We start from the raw sequence: 19,383 nt of genomic DNA on the forward strand, positions 1-19,383 counted from the left end.
GGTGGTCGTTCAGAATATGTTGTAGGTTCTGGTGTTTTTGCTTTTTGGTCTTCTAAATCAGACCACCTTACTGCTCTCTCTATGTTCTGATCTATCTAAAAACTGCATGCCCCGTCTCTTCGTGCTTTCTCATTTTCCTCCTTTTCTTTGTCTGACATCATTATACCCCAACTGGTAAGGCTGTTACCTCTTTCCTCATCAAAATCTAGTCTACTTAGGGACATTGTGCTATTCTTCTCCATCAGTGCGTTATCTGCTCTATCTCTGGTTTTCTTTGGTGGCGATCCTCTGCTCCCCATATCCTCATAACCAATCTTCTCTCTCATCCGTCTATAAAGATCCCCAATCCTTTTGACTATGCCTTATGCTCCCTGTTCAACGGCCCATGTCTGTATTCTCGCTATTCCTTGCAGCTCCCAGGCTGTTGTGATCCTTCTCTTCTTCCCATCGCTCACATACTTCAATTGTTATCATACCTTCATTAACAGTATGATCTATTTCATCATCTTTGTCCTCTACGCCTTATTTCTTCTTCCCTTCTCCTTATCTCTGTTCTCTTCTTCCTCTCGCCTTCTTTGCAACCTACGTTCTTTTACTCTTTGGGCTTCTTTTCATGTTTCTTCTATTTTTTTTCTGTCCTTTGTAACTTCTTTGTTCTTCCTTTTTTGTTTCCTCCCTCTTTCTTTGTCTTGTATGCCCTTTCTCGTTCTTTCCTTTTTGTTTCCTCTTTAACACTGTGAATACCTTTTCCATCTAATTTAAGTAGCTTCTGTCTTCCCCATCCACTCGCTTTGTACTATTATCATTCCACTTGCTTTCTTTCTCTTTTTTGTCTTCTGACTTCCTCTTCTATTTCTGTCTGTCCCTTCTCTCATCAAGCTCTGTTAGTCACGTGTGGACATATATTTACTTTCTTTATTCTTACTTTCTTCCATGCTGTCTTCACTATTGTAAGCGGCAGGTGCATATATTGGATTAACATACCCCGCCACTGCTTTTAATTCATTTAGAGGATAGATTCCCCGTTTGTCTTCTGTTGTGCTTTCATTTTTAGGAGGAGAAAGAGAAGCTGAGGGCATTACGTCCTCCTATATGCTGATTGAGCACCCACGCCTTCTCAGGCAGCTCCTCTCTCTCACCCTGGTACATCTTCCATAGTTCTGAAACAGCTAACCTTTTCTGTAACTTCTTCGCTGTATATGTAGTAGGGATGTAACAGTATAATGGTATACCGTTAAAGATACCGTAAACCACTTAATTGAACAATAATAACCATCACATTGTTTATACCGTTGAGTGTGCTTTTCAATCTGATTTGGAAAGGCTGCAGTAAGCAAGTGCTGCACAGTCTGTCTTGCACTGTTGGATGTGCCATCTGCCAAGTAGTTTCAGTTGGAGCAATCCATTTCATAAACCACATGCCGGACACAAAATCAGTATGTTAGCAATAGGAAGAATAAATACAGTGCCAAGAAGGAAAAGGGTTTACGGCTTTGGGGTTTATAGATTTACTATGGATAATGTTTGCTAAACATATGACAATGGTGGATTTCCCTGGTTCTATCATTGAATTTACATATATTAAGTCACACTGCGAAATTCACTCATCTCTGTGGGTATTCCCTGCTGACATACCAAAGGGTAACATGTCTGAGATTACTGAACACCTTTTGGCCCGCAAGTAAACTAAAGGCTGTAACGGGCAGGGAGAGGCAGAGAGAGAGGCAGAGAGAGAACACGCAAGCGTATACTACGATCAGCCTCCATTGATCTGTGGCATGCATTTTATAAAGATGGCAACATGTTCATCTTCACCAGTAGCCAGTGGGGGAGCTAAAAGCCTAAATGACCACTTAAGAAAAGATATTCAGGTTGCTTTGCCAGTCACAGCAGCTCCCCCACCTTCTCTCGCGCCTTGAAACACTTGTGTATAGGCGCGTTACAAATGCCTTATCATATCATGCCTTATCATATCTCTTAACGTGTGTGTGTGTGTGTTTGGTGGACGCAAGGGGTTGCATTTCAGTGGAAAGTATGTTGAAAAGCCCAGTTCTGGCCCTGGGTGCCTGGTTTTGTTTGTGATGATAAATCTGACAATTTGACCTTTTAGAAAATATTTGTTAAGATTGGTTAACTCCACCTGCTATACCTCGATAACCATGATATACCGTCATTTGGCAAGAAGGTTATCGTACCGTTATGAAACTAATGCTGTGACACCCCTAATATGTAGCATGCAAGTACGTTGTGTTGCAGTACTGTTTTTTGATAACTAACCTTCTTCTTGAGGCCACAGCATTAGTGTTTATTAGTCATGCCTTTCACCCACTCAGCGCGGTACTTTCTAATCTTAGGTTTCTAACTTGGCAATGTCCTGCATAGATGTTAAATGGGAGTGTCCCCATAATGACGTAGTTTTTAACTGTCAATACCAGGGTTTTTTGTTTTATTATTTATTTAATCACACTTCAACAATCACTTTTGGGCCCGCACCATCAATCGCCACCCATTGCCAATAAACCAATTTCTAAGCCTACACAACAATATCCATTTTTATCCCTTTCTTTATCATTTGTATCAATTTGTACTATCCGGTTATTATTTTTGATATTTTAAGAAGCTTCTATTATTTTTCTCTCAAATACTACCCTCCTAGATTTGATTGGCGCAAATTGCTTGCTTTTCTACCGCCTACTAACCTAGCACCTTATGGAAAAGCAATGTTGGTATAAAGAATAGGTCTAGTATAATAGAATAGGTAAGTATTTGCCAGTAGCACCTCCAGTGTTTAGCACCAACCCAAGCACTATCGCACACCGGCCCAAGTGATCGATCCCTTCTTTAATGAGTTTGAGCTGCAGTGATTTATGTATTCATGTCAGAACCCCATTTGACTGAGCGAATAGGAAGTGTAAAATCCATGGTTCGTGATAAACCAACATCTAGCAAAAGCGAGATTGGTCGCAGATTTAGCATGCGTCTCCATTAAAATTACATTTTATTTGTGCTGTTCCACATGCGCCGGCAGCTTCCTAGCTTTCACAGGGTTCCCCAAACCCCTTGCATTCCAACTTAATACTAATACATCAGCCTGCACTGTTCAACAATTTGTACATTAACCCTCGCCCCCCACACCCCCCTCACGTCTGCGATCGCCATTAGCCCAGGTGTAAATATTTGTAAATAGTAACTGCATTACACACAAGCAACCAAGCGATTTAAATCTCACCCTCGCCACCATCACAATCACGTCAGTATCTACCCAAAACATAACCTGGAAAAATCGACCAGTATAAGAACACCTGCAACTTGTATGGGGGTAGCTGACTGGGATCCGACTACACCTCAGCCTCCCGGGCATTATTAAGAATCTCCAACAGATGAAATGCATATGAGCACCTGTATGAATCACAGACTCAAAGCAACTGCGGAACAAGAAGGCACTAAAATATAGTCAACATAGTGAAGTTAACGGTAGCTGTTCACTCTTGCCCACTGGTACCAGCGGTCAGATCCACACTGTTATTAGTCGTTCTTGGGAGTGGAATATTGGCCTCCATACACGTGGCTGCCTCCTCCAGTAGAGTAAAAAAGTAGCACTTCTCTCTGAACTGAAAATTAGTATTTGCTGCGAACAGCATCGCAAATGACACTGATCTGTCAGTCATTTTTTAACTGCCTTGAAGAACCTCTGCTCTGCCTGCACTGCCGCTGTGAAATCAAGGTAAACTAATATTTAACCCCCCTAAAAAATCGCGGTCCACCTGTCGCGTTCTCTGGGACCCCAATCATATGAATGCTGTTGCGCCGAGAAAGATTTAAGGTCTCCACACTTTGACATAGTGCGCCATAGGCCATTCAACTTTTGAGTGTAATCTGCCTTTATGACTTCACATCTTCCACCAAGCTGATCCTGCCCTCCACTTGCTGTCTGTCAAGTTTGGCCTGCAATGTATTAATGTTCGCTGTAGTGTCTTCAAGTTTAGCGTTGACAGAAGTGAAGCCGGCTTGCATACTATCCAGCACGGCCTGGGCGCTCCCTGCCTTGGGGGATGCAGATTGTCTTCCTCGGTGCCACCACTGAGTGCACTGACTCAAAGGGTCTGTTTACTGCATGTGTCCATTCTCCCATGCCTTTTGCCAGCACCACTGCCCTTAGTCATAATGCAATGCAATGCAATGATCAGAGCTCTGGACACCCAAAGGGAACAATTGAAAGTTAATTGGCCCTGCCAATGTCGGTCCAGAACCCTTCAGTCACTTACTGCCCGTGCAGTGCCTAATACAAGGACTGCCACTGCCCTGCAGGAACAACCCACACCCGCATGCCAAGCAAATGCCAGGGCTCGTGGCGCAGGGGGAAGCACAGTAGTGATCGGCACACCGAGGGGTGCCGAGTAGGTGGGGGGGGGGGGCTGCGGGGCCTGCCCCCCCCCGGCAGAATGAAGTCGGGGCTGTCCCCCACCCTCCCTTCCCCCCCCCCCGGCCCGGAGAGAAGAGACGCAGTATGGATGGCCCTTTGTTCCATCCACACTGTCTCTCTCTGGTGGCCCGGGTAAAAGCCGGGGAAAAACGATGTTTAGAAATTGTGGGACAGATGCAAAGCAAGAGGCTCAGATGTAGAGGTACACCCAACCCAAAACGATTTTTAGAAATGGAGGCACAGATGCAAAGCGAGGGAGGGGGCAGGGAGAGGGTAAATGAGACTGTTTGCATGTCTCTGAGTGTGCACGTGGTGAGGGTGAATGCTATGGGTGGGGAGCAGAGGCATATGAGCCAGCACTTTCTAGTAGAGATGCCATATTTGAAATGGGGCAATGCTGGTACTCCTCAGTTAGATCGCTATACTCTTGATGGGATAGTACTGCTGTAACAGGGCTTCTATAATTGTTGAATCTTCTCAGCGATAATACTATGCTTTTGTTGAGGCAATGCTAGTTCATCTTAGTGGGGCTGCTATTCTTTTGATGGGACAACATCAGCACTTCTTAGTTGAGCTGCTACACTCTTATTGACAAGGCCCCAGCACTTCTCAACAGATGTATTTATTTTTATTTTAATTGGTTATTTATAATGCGTGTACTACCCAGAGGTTTCTAAGCGCGTACAGAGGGAGCAAACCTGTGTTGCGCGGACCGAGGGATCGAACCTGTGTTGCTCTGTCGTCTTGCTTCCAAGGCGAGCATGTTGCCCCTGAGCTATCCTTCCGATACTCTAAAGATCTGAAGTACATTTAATGATACAGAACCAGAACTATTGAGCAAGTCTGTCCGATTAACTCAACACTGCCATGGTTATACAAGGACTCATATATTTAAAGGGATGGAATTACTCAATGTAGCAGCACTATTCAATAACCCAAAGTTCTTAAGCATAGTTAATTGAAAATACTATACTTCTCACCGTTGGGACAGTACTGCCACTTCTCACAGAGGCTTCTACACCTTTTATGGGGCAGCACTGATCCAGCCTACTGCTCACATGCTCATAATTGTCATTTCTCAGCAGGACTGCAACACTATACCGTTGTGTTCTGTATGTTGAGTGCTTCTTCACCACCAATGTGGATTCATGGCTCTCTCACAGTGTCTAAATAGTAGATCTGTCTACATTCAATTTGCAACAGGCATGTCCGGAGCTGCCTGCTGTCCATAAGCTGCCGCTCAGGATGTTGGGAGCCATGATGGGGCAAGGGATAGAAGGCTCGAGCCTGTCCGATAGCAGAATCAGCAGGGTCTTAAAACCTGCTCATTCCTTCTGGAGGGGCCCTGGGGCAAAATGAGCCTGATCCCACATACAGGGGATTGTTACCCCTTTATCTCCTGAATGAAAGAATGAGCTTTCTCGGACACAAGTTATCACCCCTGCACACAGATTGAATGAATATGGTATGGCTCTATAGATCGAGAAAACTGGAGTGACAATTCAGAGTGTTTTAACAGAAATATAATTGTCTTCCCAGATGGGAGACTCTCTCCATTAATATTCATGGGGTCACTGAGATGACCAAGAGTGAAAATGTACATTCAGTTGTGAGATTACCAGCAGCAGTTGATACTATGCTCCAAGGAGTGAGGTGCCCACTCAATATATCACACTGTTTAGAAGTGTGAGACCCATCCTGAATGCTTGCCCAAAGAGCCTTGGCCAGAGTTCCACACTGAAGATATGAGCATGTGATCCAGGGTCTGCAACCCACAACACGTAGGGGATTCCCGTGTCCCACTTGCGAGATTTGCACAAAATTAGTGAGATTGTGCTCCAAGGTAGGAGGCACACGCGCAGTCTTTGCTCTGACGTTTGACACACTCGCAGGATGGGACGGCATTTCGTTCTCCCATCCTAATTGTGTTGCTCTGCCTTTTGAAGGCTACTACATCCTGGATGATTATATAGGGGTGGAGTAGGGGCAGTGATGGCCTACTGGAATGCAACTGGAAGTCTTAAACCTCCTTCTTACTTGACTTTAGTATATGCAGTACATGGTAGCCAATGTTTCCACTGTTCTGCGCTGCGCGCGCCTCCACCCCCTCATCCCTCCGCGCCGTTGCACCATGTTGGCACCTACATGCAAATTTGCGGTCCTATAACTGCCAGTGATGTCACTTCCTGTATTTGGGCCCCCCCTGGGAAATTCATAAGTCGGCTCCCCTGGGCACGCCAGTAGCGGAATGCTTACAAAGCGAGTACCTGGTGTGTTGCCGCAGCTACCCGGCAGTCAGTACGGCAAGACAGCTGCCCAATGAGAAGGCAAACAGCTCTGGAGCCCACCAGGACAGCGTGGACTACAAAACATGCAGGATCGGACGAGTGGCTGGGCCCGAAAGGCAATGGAAGCGCCGGAGCTCAAGCAATGCGCATCTATTTTGTGGACTGCTCAACAGCACCCCCGACTATCGGCCATCTTACCTACACAAATCCACACATTTTTATTTCAGTGCAAATATTAGGGGAAATGGGCTTAGTTATGTAGTCAAATCTTCAGCTAAATACAAATTGTAATAATGTTAAGTGTAGAGCTATTGTGGTTTGTTAGGTCATTCTAGTTGTTTTGGCTCTGGGTACTTTAGAACATATAGGATGACAAAAGCCCTTCACTATTTGTTTTCTGTGTAAGATACTGTAGTTTTTTTTTTTTTTGCCAATCAAGTAGTGGAAAATGTAATTTTGAGGTGTCTCTGCTTACGAAATGTAATCTTTTTGGATGTTTTGTCTTTTTTTATAGGCAGCTGATACTCTTGCTGTGAGGCAGAAGAGAAGGATCTATGACATTACCAATGTTTTGGAAGGAATTGGCTTGATCGAGAAAAAGTCAAAAAATAGCATTCAGTGGAAGTAAGAAGTGTTACATTTCCAGCCCTTAATGCCATTGGGTGACTCTTTTTTCTTAACTAGATCGTCTACTGTAACATGATACTATTTTGGTATGTATGTTTGTTTTTGGTAATTTGTTTCTCGCGCCATAGATGGAATATAGTACATGATAAATAAAGTTTAAACCTGTCTCAATGTTTTCGTTGGCATTTAAAGTATAAAGGCTGGCCTCTACCATTTACTACTTGCAGGTAACTGACCACTCAGACTTATTTTACCATCTTTATTTTGTAATGCGCTAGTTGGTAGGGTTGGATTCAGAGAATTGAGCTTTGATGGCTGGTGATGGGGCGGGTGGAATACAGGGGGGGGGGTAATTACTGTAGTTGAGAGCAACATTTGCACCTATTGCTCTTTTTTTACGTTCGAAAAAGCAGTTTTAGCAATATGTTGGACCAAATGTATCCGACTCACTGCTGTATCAGCCATATGTGACGCTATAATTTCACCACTAGGCGTCGCCTTGTCATTCAACATCCTGCAGGGCTAAAGAGCCAGAACCTGCATTCTCAGGTCACAAACGTACATAGGCACACTGTTTTCAGGCACAAAGGCATCCGGGGGCATGTCATTCCCTCCATCGTTAATGAACTTAAGGACTTTCTTGGTTCACTCCCTCCAAATGGGTTTTGATTTTCTTTACCAATGTCTGTTTTCCCCCAGTACCATTACACTACTGATGGTATTTTATTTAGTCCCTTTATTTTAGAGCACACAAAGCCTGCAGCTAAACGGGGTACAAACGGATATATGCACAGGGTTGCATTTCAGTCACAATTACATGTGTATGGGATTTGAAATGTATTGTACTCTACTACACCACATGCAACTATTCACACCCCCACTTTGTGCAGAGGCGGGTGTGATGTAAAGGTTCTTTCAAGCACCGATGCGTTCATGTGCCCCTTTCCTGGGAAACGCCTGGTCAACTGGGTTTGGGTGATGGCTGTCTGTTCCCCTACAACTCTCAAAACTTATTGCATGTTTTTTCGTTTTTTAGGTGATTCATAAAGTAATGACAGTTTTAAAAAAAGATTTTTTCAGACACACTGAGATCCGTTCCAGTGAATGTGTATACACTAATAACTAAATGAACCACTGAGGTAGGTAGGAAGTTTGTCAAGGTGAACTGGCAGAGACCTAAATTACTTACTGTATGACCTGTTCTAAAGCATGCACAGGGCTATGGTATCAAGCCGATTTAGATTTCTGCACATAATACTGCATGTCTGCACGATCCCAGTTTGTATTTATTTTGGTCAGTGCCTTAAAGGTGAGTTTGACCAGTCATATTCCCAGTTCAACTGTAAAACAGACTTTTTGGATACAGTTCATAAGAATCTGGAATACATTCTAGCCTTGCCCCTGGTATCCTGCCCTTCAAGGACTAACTCTCCCTTAATCTTTCGGGGTATGACACTGATGTAAAACTCACGTGAGGGTGTGGGATATATAACCCAATCTGATTGGTGAGTCGTCCAGAGCATCAGTAGTCTTAACAGTATTGTAGTGTGGTTTGTCTGCAATTTGGTATATTGTGCCCCTGCCTATGTATCCAGACAGTGGCCTAAAGAGTAAATGTGAAAAGGGGAGTAGCGGGGTAACTGGGAACAGCATAAAATGAGCACTGGAGATGGAGGTGGGCAGGTAAAGGGAGAGGGAATGGTGTTTTTGGTAGTTTGGATGTATTTGGATCCAAGAAAAGCAGAGTGGTTCATAGAGCAGGAGTGCAGATTTTTTGGGGGTGGCACAGAGCGCATCAGTGAAATGGGTGGGTACAGATGGCTGCAGCCGGGGGTGCTTCACACGTGGTGACTATTGATAGTGCGACTTTCATTGCTGCAACACTTTCCCCTTCAAAAAGGGTTTATTGGCACAGAGTGCAGCAGAGAAATACCTGGGTACAGTTGGCTGCAGCCGGAGCGTAGTTACACGTGGTGACTATTGCTAGTGGAATGTTCATTGCTGCACCACCTTAGCCTTGAAAAACGGTTTATTGGCGCGGGGCTTAGAGTACTGCATGAGGACAGTTGGATGCAGTTGTCCTGATTGAAACAAGTTACAGCTGTCTGCTGTTTGGAAGCAAGTCATAACTGCTTAGAACATTGTGTTGATGTCTGCACAATATTAAAAGGAAACACGAAGACAGGACAGAGAGAAGAGATGGACCATCAGAAAGGCTGCTGAAACTTACCATCCGACAGCTGTAAGGAGACACCAGAGGAGATTGCTGAGAGTGCATCTGGGTGGAGCTGTCTATCTCTAAGACAGCCTCAGAGTTGACTGGGTCCTATGGTGGAGAGCGGGAGGTCATCTTTGAGAGTGGAGTGACCAGACGCCTGCCCCATCTTGCCAGTGTGTCCTGAGATGCAGCTGGCTTTCCTGAACCTTTAACAGAGGCTTGCTATGGTTGTTAGTCCTGAAGAAGGCAACCTACTAATCTCTCGCCAAAACATAGCTTTTACGTCGACCCTGTTACTGGAATTGATTTGGTTGCTCTTTTAAGGATTGTAGAAGATAAGCGACAGTTCTCCAGCATGGGGTCTGGCATGGATTCACATGCTCATGAATATTCCCCGTCGTCAGGCTGGGAATCCTCGGTAAAGAAAAAATCAGTATCAGTTTCGTTTCTGATCTGTCTTTCATAGTAGTAACCAATCACTGATCTCTGCGTCATACTGACCACAGCCAATGACTGCCCTCTACCTAAGCCCCGCCTCTGGCAGCCATCTTCAGATTTTTACCGCACGTTCAAGTGTTGGGATCCTTGTGCTATTGCTCTCGAGCGTTAGTGCTATTTTTCACGTTTTTTCTCAGAAAAATTTCTCTTTCGGTCAAAAGAGCCTCAAGCTCCACCGTTTCTTCATCCGATCAACGGGGACCCGTGTCGGATTCGTCTACGCCCCTCAAGGGTGAAGATTTCATCGAGCCACGCTTTTGGAGGACTCAAGAAGTTTCTCAGGCCAATCTCGGACATGGCCCAGGAGAAGGGAAGCGCGACGCCCGGAAAGCTGTTCAGGGTCTGCCCGCCCTGGATGCCAGCTTCAGAAGGTCTTCAAGGAGGACGAACACTCCCTTTACCTTTACTGCCTACATGAGGACAAGACGCACGTGGAGAAGGACTGTGTTTTGCGGCAATATGTCGGAGCGGACCATGAAGGACCGCCATCAACGTCTCGCCAACTGGCTGGAAGGAAAGAGCCCGTCAGGCGAGAAGAAGAAGAAGTCCGAGCGGTCTTCTAAGACCTTTGAGGGCGCCCCGGCGACGGGGGTCCAACAGAAGACCAAGCACCGCAAGTCCGCTGGCACCGGGAGCGCCGAACGGTCGGACTCTCCGGGCGCCAGGCAGGGCGCATCCTCCCCGGCGCCATCAACCACGAGCCAACGCTCTGGCTCGGGTAAGAGGAAGGCTGAGCACCCGGCGAAACTCGTGGAGAGTCCCCGGTCGTGCCCTAAGGCCCCATCGGAGGGGGAGCGAGGTGGTGACCCTCCCCTAAAGGAGAAGGCGGTGAGCACACCTAAGGTGGTGAAAGCCTTGATCCATCCGGCCAAGGCCTCTATCTAGACAGTCGCGGCGGCCCTGGCTCAGCCTGTGGAGGCTACACCAGTGGTGGCGACCCCGGGGCCCAGAATCTCCCTGCCACCGCGTAGGGAGTCCTCTTTCATGCCCATCGACAGGACCCCCGTGAAACCTCCGACGGAGAAGAAAAAGGGGGGGCAAGAGGTCATCATGGACTTGGCCTCAACCTCTGAGGAGGAGCTGATCGAAGTCTTAGGCCACGGTTCTGGCGTGGAAGAAGGCCATCCTGTCGGGAGAGACCCCGACGTGGAAGTCGACGAGGGTGTCGAGGATGCCGACGGGGCTCCTGATCGCCCATCGGATCTCCCTCAACCAGTGCCGCAAGACAACTCGGCGGCCATTTTGTTGGCTATACAGTCCTTATGCTCGGAGATAAGGACGAGACTGCCGTTACCACCAACGGAGGAACCGCTCCCGACGGGGGACCCGGAGCCAGGCCCTTCTGGGAGCCCTCCCCCTAAGAGAAGAAGGATTCATCCTCCACCTCCTTTTCAGCCATCACTCCCTGTTCAGCCCTCCTCCCCGTCCACGACACGTGGGGATGATACGGGGACTGACACTGCTGCGACGGGTACAGACGACGAGGTTTACGACGAGGATCTCCCGTCGTCACCGCCCACCCGGGCTTCCCCGCCCGACGAGATTGGATCGTTTCACTCCATGAGCGCCAGGGCATCCGAGCTTTTCCAGCTCTGCCCGGAAGAGAAGAAGGAAGGTTTCCTTTATCAACGGCGCGAGACCAAGAGGAAGACGGTCCTCGCTGTACCTCTACTAGACGACATTTGGGACGAGGGCCTCGCCCTCCTCAAGAACCCATCCACGACGCCGGCTAGAAGGGATTGGTACGAGAAGAAGTACCGGGTCCCGGACACGGCCCCCTTGTGCCTTCGGGCACAGCCGACCCCGGACTCGGTCGTCTCCGCGGCAGCCAGGAAGAAAGCGGGGGGGCGCGGCCTCTACGTCAACCTCCACGCCGGACGGCGAGGGAAAGAAATTAGACACGATGGGACGCAGAGTCATCTCGTCGGCAGCGACGACGATTAAGGCGGCCAACGCCTTGGCTATCGTAGCCCGCTACGACAGGGAGTTGTGGTACAAACTGGCCCCCCTGCTGGACTTCCTACCAGACGACAAGAGGGCGGAAGCCCTAGAGATCTTGCAGGAAGGAGAGGTGGCGTCGGACCATGCCATTACGATTGCGACGGACATCGCTGACACTGGATTTCGCCAGTTGGGCAACGGCTTGTGCCTTAGGCGGCGTGGATGGCTCAAGGCTACTGACTTCCGTCAGGACGTGCAGACCAGAGTCTTGGACATGCCTTTCGACGGAAACAACCTGTTTGGGAAAACAGTGGATGATTCCCTTCAAGCCATCAAGGCGGACATGGAGACGGCCCGGGCTCTTGGGGTTCTCCAGCAATGGCGGCCGCCCTTTCGGAGCGGCGGAGGCAAACAGGGTGCCGCCAAAGGTTCCAGCGGCGGATTTTCCACCTACCGTCAAGCGGCCCGTTCGTCGTCACAGGAAGCTTACAGGGGACGAGGCAAGTCAGGCGGACCCCGCCGTCGTCGCCAAGGAGGACAAGGCGGCAAAGCCTCGTCGAAGCAGGACTGAACCGGCCGCGGGGTCGGGCCCCCACCGAAGCTCCCCGGTCGTAGGCCGGCTGGCGAGCTTCGTCAGCGTGTGTGAGTCCATCTCCACCGACCGTTGGGTGCTGGACGCCCTAGCTCAGGGTCACGCGCTCGAGTTTCTAAAGAGGTGCCCGCGCGTCCCCCTGTGGCAAGGAAAGAACATCACGTCCCTCAACTTCTCTTGGAGGTAAAGGCGATGCTCAAGAAGGGCGCCATCGAGCTCGTCCCAAAGAGTCTTCGGGGCTCCGGAGTTTACTCAAGATACTTCCTCGTGAAGAAGAAGACGGGGGGGGGGGGGGATGGTATCCCATCCTGGACCTACGACGACTGAACAAATTCATCAAGGCACAGAAGTTCCGGATGGTCACCCTCCAACACGTCCTGGGTCAACTGGAGGAGGGCGATTTCCTGTCGTCGTTGGATTTGGAGGATGCCTACTTCCATTTTCTCATCCTAAAGGGACACCGAAAGTTTCTCAGGTTTGTGGTCCAAGGGCGTCACTACCAGTTCAGAGCCCTTCCCTTCGGATTGAGGTCGGCACCCAGGGTGTTCACCAAGTGCCTCGCACCGGTGGCGGCGCAGCTGCGCCGAGAGGGGATCCACGTCTACCTGTACCTGGACGACTGGCTCATCCGAGCAAAGACGAAGGAGCTCGCCGTGGAGCATACGGCAAGGACCGTCCAACTGCTCACGGACCTGGGATTCTCCATAAACTACGGCAAGTCCCACCTGGTGCCCGTGCAAGACGCGCTGTTTCTGGGAGCGAAGCTCGACACAGTGTCGCTTCTGGCCTCTCCCTCGGAGGAAAGGACGAGGGCCATCTTGGGCAAGGTGCAGCGGATGCTGGTTGCGGACGCTGCCAGGGTAAGGTCCATCGAGTCCCTCCTCGGAATGATGTCTTCTTGCATTTATCTCATCCGCCTGTGCAGGCTCCGGATGCGCCCGTTGCAGGAGTTCCTGGACGCGTGCTGGATCCAGACGACGGGCAGCTTCGAGGAGAGGATCACACTCGACGAGAGTTTCCGACGAGCGATCCGGAGGTGGGGCACCCGCGCGCATCTGACGGCGGGCATGGACTTCCAGACCCCCGGCCACCAGGAGACAGTGACCACGGAAGCCTCCCTGGCAAGGTGGTGAGGATCTTCACCGACAACACCACCAGCATGTTCTACATCAGGAAGCAGGGCGGTACCAGATCCCCAGCCCTGTCCAAGGAGGCGCAGGATCTGTGGCATTGGGCCGTCACCCAAGGGATGTTTCTGGTGCCGTTTCATCTGGCAGGGATAAAAAAAACACCATCGCCGACTCGCTCAGCAGAGAGCTGCGCTCGTGCCACGAGTGGGAACTACGACAGGATCTAGTGGACCGCCTCTTCCAACGGTGGGGCACACCCCAGATCGATCTGTTCGCGACGGCGACGAACTCCAAGTGCCGGAGGTTCGCCAGCAGGTTTCCCCAGCCGAGGAGCATGTGCAATGCTTTCTCGTTCCCCTGGGAGGGCCGGGTTTCTATACGCGTTCCCTCCATTGCTATTGCTGATCTGGCTCATCAACCAGCTCAAGAGGTCACGGTGCAGGATGATCCTCGTCGCACCTGCGTGGCCGAGGCAGATATGGTTCCCGGACCTTCTGGACTTGCCAGCGTCCCCATCAATCAAGCTGCCAGTGGACGCGGATCTTCTCTCCAGGGAAGGAGGCGCCATCCTCCATCACGACCCGAAGTCGCTGAACTTGCAGGACTGGCTCCTGCAGCGTTAGAGTTTGGAGGATACGACATACCGGCCGACTGCAGAGAGGTTCTTGCAAAGGCCAGGGCGTCCTGGACTCTTAAATGCTATGGACACAAATGGAAGAGGTTCTCTGTCTGGTGCCACGCACAGATTAACCCTCTACGGATTACGGCTCCCCAGGTACTGCCGTACCTTCTGACGCTGGCCAAGGCTGGACTGGTGCACGCGTCCATCAAGATTCATCTTGCAGCGATCTCCCGATACACCAGAACCACGGGGCGGACGTCTTTGTGGTCTCATCGTCTGGTGAAAGAATTCATGAAGGGACTGTTCAGATCGTTCCCGCCGGTGAAGGCTCCGGCCCCGACGTGGGAGCTCAACGTGGTGCTGACCAAGCTCATGGGACCTCCGTTCGAGCCTCTGCACTCGGCTCCGTTGAAGTTCTTGTCGTGGAAAACAGCGTTTCTTGTGGCCATCACCTCTGCACGAAGAGTGGGAGAGATCCAGGCCCTTTCCTGCAAGCCCCCGTACTTGACTTTTCACGACACGAGGGTAGTGCTCAGGACACACCCCTCCTTCATGCCCAAGGTGCCGTCGGACTTCCACCTCAACGAACCCTTGGTGTTGCCTGTTTTCTTCCCGTCGCCGGCCGAAAGGACTTTGCACTCGCTGGATGTGGCTAGAGCGCTGAAGTTTTATGTGGACCGCACAAAGTGTTTTCGGAAGACGTCACAACTTTTTGTGAACTTTGGGCCTGTCAATCAGGGGAAGGCTCTCTCAACGGCCTCCATTTCCAGATGGCTCTCCGGCTGTTCCATGTACTGTCATCGGTTGGCAAACCGACCGCTGCCTGGCCGTCCGAGAGCCCATTCCACCAGAGCGATCGCAGCTACCACGGCGTTCCTATCTGGTGTGCCCTTGCTGGACATCTGCAGGGCTGCTACGTGGAGGTCGACGCACACCTTCACGAAATTCTACTGCGTCGATCGGGATTCCAGGGAGGAGTCCAGGGTCGGCCAAGCAGTGCTGCGCAATCTGTTCGCCTAAGGTGAGCCTGGTGAGGAGGTAAGAATTGCTTAATGTTGAGTTTGATGTAATGCTTAATGTTGAGCCTTTGCCACCTCCCGTGGTTGTGCATGTGTGCTGCTATGTATTCTTTATTCATGAGCATGTGAATCCATGCCAGACCCCATGCTGGAGAAGGAACAAGTTACTTACCTGTAACTGTTGTTCTCCAGCATGGGTCTGGCATGGATTCACATGCGAACCCTCCCGCCTACCCCTCTGCGGCTCTTCACTTGGTCATACTGCCACTTCACGTGCTACCAAATCTGAAGATGGCTGCCAGAGGCGGGGCTTAGGTAGAGGGCAGTCATTGGCTGTGGTCAGTATGACGCAGAGATCAGTGATTGGTTACTACTACGAAAGACAGATCAGAAACGAAACTGATACTGATTTTTTTCTTTACCGAGGATTCCCAGCCTGACGACGGGGAATATTCATGAGCATGTGAATCCATGCCAGACCCATGCTGGAGAACAACAGTTACAGGTAAGTAACTTGTTCCATATGTTGTGGTTGATGTGTGTGATCACATACTGAAAAATTCATTTTTTTTGTGAAATCATTTGGGTTTTGTGGTATCTGGGCACCATTAATGTTTGTCACATTCACCTTTTTATATTTGTGTGATGGTCTGTCATTTTGATGAATGAGACACAAGATACAATTTACTTTTGTCTTTAAAAGATTCTCGCTCACCACTTTGTGAATTTTTATTTCTCACTCATCCCAAATGTAAATTCAATGTGATCTGCACTGCCAGAAAATAGTTTTCAAAAAGAAAATGATACACGTGTAAGGGAATATTTTCTGACGGAAACAACTTCTTGTGTTTGAGTATTCATCCTCAGTTCCTGGTTGAGTTGGGGTCACCTTCTCTTTTGTGTTTTGTGTTGGGTTTGTCAGGCAAGCATTCCCAGAGACTTTCACAGTCTCTAGGTCTTATCAGACACACGTTATTGAAGTGCTTTCACCAGCCTTTTGGCTTTGACAGGCAAGCATCCATCAGGCAATTTCATCAGCTTTTGTGCTTTGTCTGGCAAGCATTCTTCATAGTCTTTCACTAGCCATTTCAGTTACGTAGGCATGTGTTATTTTTACTTTGCATTTGAAAGAATGGTGGAGGAGGACATCCTAAAGTCAGGTACCTTACACAAAGAATGTATGTGCAATTAATAGTTGACCCTTGGCAAGCTTTTAATTGGGGTTGGAGTAGTGCACATACTGGGACAAATATAGAGCAAGATATCTGCTCAGATATCACGGGAGGGATGTTGGTGTGTAGATGGCAGGAAGTTCAGTGGTGACCAGTAGGATGGGTCTATAAGAATAAGGTATAAGAGGTGGAGTTTGATAGCAAATTTCAGAGCCTTTCATAGCTTCTTGGTTTTGTCTGGCATGCGTTCTTTAGCAATTTTCACTAGCGAGTTGGCTTTGTCAAAAAAGCTTACCTCAGAGACTTCCACTATCCTACTAGCATTTTTGTCTGGCAAGACCGACTTCATGCAAGAGTTTCCACCAGAGCATCCATCTGATGTATTCTTCTGTGATCGAATGCTCTCTTCAGAAAACTATATATTCGATGTATACTTCAGAATACTAGCTGTGCCTCCTTCCTGCGTTGAAAGTGCCAGTTTGTGTGAAAAACAAATTTTAGCGGTGCCTCCATACTACTCATTTGGCCTACTGTGCCAAGTGGATAGGTTCAGAACTGTGCTTTCCAGCATGCTTGCTGCACCGTGTTCTTTCTGCTTCAGCAAAAAACTCAAACTTGGCTGTGTGCACTTGTTGCATTGTGCTTCTTTCTGCCTTAGCTAAAATTGAATTTAGCTGTGTACTTGCTGTTGCCCTTCTTAAAATTCTTCTTGCTTGGGTGCACAACGGTTACTTACTACCTTTTTACAAACAGCGGGTGCTGCTGAGAGCATCGTGCATTAAGTCCTGCACGTCCTCCCTTGTTCTCAGTGCCCCCCTGGTGTCCTCTTGTCCCGTACCACCCTGTGTTTTTTTTCGCCCCCTTCCAATGTGCCTCCAGTGCATCAGCCTTGTAAGTGTCCTTCCTCACCATTGCATCTAGCTATGTCACTATCTCTCCTATCCTTTCTAACTGCTTCTTCATTTCCTATCCCTCTCCCATCACTAAATCTGTCTGGAAGAAACTTAAGGACAAACTGGGCTCCAACCCAGGCCTTCCTATTGCAGACACCTATATCACGGCTTCCACCAGAGAGACTCGCTCAGACATCCTCTTTGTCGTTACCTCATCTGACCTATGTACCGGCACATGGTCACCTTTCTCTCTCCTATCGCCTCTTCTCCCATTAATGGTGGCACCCACTGGGAGGTCCTCCTTGACCTCTTCGCCACTTCCAGGGTCATCATTAATGTCTATCTGAATGGAACCATCATGGTTCAGGGTCCTCGACCCAAACTTCTTCTCTTCGACAGGCTCCTACCTCGCTTCTCAAACCTTACCTGTCCCCCTGCACAGGCTCCCTTGCCTGCTGTGCCTTCCTCCTCCTCTGCACAGGCTCCCTTGCCTGCTGTGCCTTCCTCCTCTGCACAGGTGCCATTCTTACCTCAATGTCCCGGCTCCCTTGTCGGCCTTGGCTCCTTAGCCATCCTCCACTATCCCTCTGGCTCTCTTGCCACCCTCGGGAGGGACCACCATCCCCTGCGGCCCCCCAAACCCCTGTGCGGAAGACCTTCAAAGATGGCAAGCTGCTCCATATTGCCACGCTTAACTCTCGCTCTGCTGTCAAACACTCGTCTGACATCTGCAACCTACTTGAACGCATGGATCTACATGTGCTCGCAGTCATGGAGACATGGTTGAAGTACAGCTCTGTCACAAGCTTTGACACACTCCTCCCTGAAGGATACACGATCCTCTCTGTGCCCAGGCCCAAGGGGTCTGGAGGGGAGTGGCGTTTATCTTCCCAGAATGGATACTTGTGTCCATCATCCCCATTCAGACCTACTCTTCCTTCAAGTGCCTAGTCTGCTGGCTCTCACTCTCTCCTAAATCTTCTCTCCTTATGGCCACCTTCTATCTGCCACCAGGACAGTCCACTCTCTTCCTCTCGGAATGGGCTGACCTGGCCTCCTCTCTACTCTCGTCCTCAACTCCTCCTGCTTGGTGACCGCAACGTCCATCTAGACTCTCCTGACTCCTCGGGACCTTTCCGCAAACTAGTGCGATTCTCTCTCCCTCTCCGTCTTACCTTCTGGCTCCACGCACATAGCGGGCCACACTTTCGATGCTCTCATCTCCGACATCCCTCTCTCTATCCCTCTCACTACCTTGCTCTCTTGGATGGACCACTCCCTTCTTTCTTCACACTTGAAGCTCTCCTCTCCTCTTGCATCAGCACACCCGGCGCGACCACTAGGTTTCAAAGTCAACAGACCCTTGAAAAGAGTGACAGCAGCTGCCTTTGCCGCCACCTCCTACTCCTGCGTCTGACTACCGCCCTGACACAGCCCTCGCTAACTTCAATCTCTAACGCCCTTGATACTCTTGCTCCTGTCATGAGGGTCCGACTGAAGCCTTCCAAAAAGTGCAAAAAGTGCAACTCTTGGTACAACTCTGATCTGGCTGCCCTTAAAAGCAAGTGTAGGGCAGCTGAGCGGACCCTCTGACAAATTGGTCTGGCGTCTCCTTGAAAGGCAATATCGACTCTGCATCCACACCAAGAAAAGAGTCTTTATTCAAGCCCCCATCTCCACGGCATCAAACAGCACGGTCGAACCTTTCAAAGTCTATGACGAACTGGCCAGTCCTGCAGCTGCCTCCTCTTCTGTCACACCCACCCACAACCTTTACTCAGCCCTGGCTGCACACTTCACTGCAAAAACCCAAGACCTCCTTTTCTCTCACTTCCACACCACATCCTACACCAACACCTCTGGAGCCACCCTTGGCCCCTTCACCACTTCTCCTCTCTTCTCTCACTCCCATCACACCTGATGAGGTCGCCAGACAAGTCTGTTCTATGAAGCCCTCCTC

At 49.3% G+C, this 19,383-nt stretch overlaps 1 protein-coding gene across 1 annotated transcript in view; it reads left to right on the forward strand.

The window, feature by feature from the left end:
* The window catches only part of E2F5 (E2F transcription factor 5), a 1,167,696-nt gene that overhangs the window by 81,384 nt on the left and 1,066,929 nt on the right, over positions 1–19,383 (forward strand). Inside the window, exon 2 of the mRNA XM_069621289.1 lies at positions 7,226–7,335. Coding sequence (XP_069477390.1) covers positions 7,226–7,335 — 110 coding nt within the window. The remainder of the gene's footprint in view (positions 1–7,225; positions 7,336–19,383) is intronic.

This window comes from Ambystoma mexicanum, chromosome 5q, assembly GCF_040938575.1.
Source record: "Ambystoma mexicanum isolate Mex_15411 chromosome 5q, UKY_AmexF1_1, whole genome shotgun sequence".
NCBI lineage: Eukaryota > Metazoa > Chordata > Amphibia > Caudata > Ambystomatidae > Ambystoma > Ambystoma mexicanum.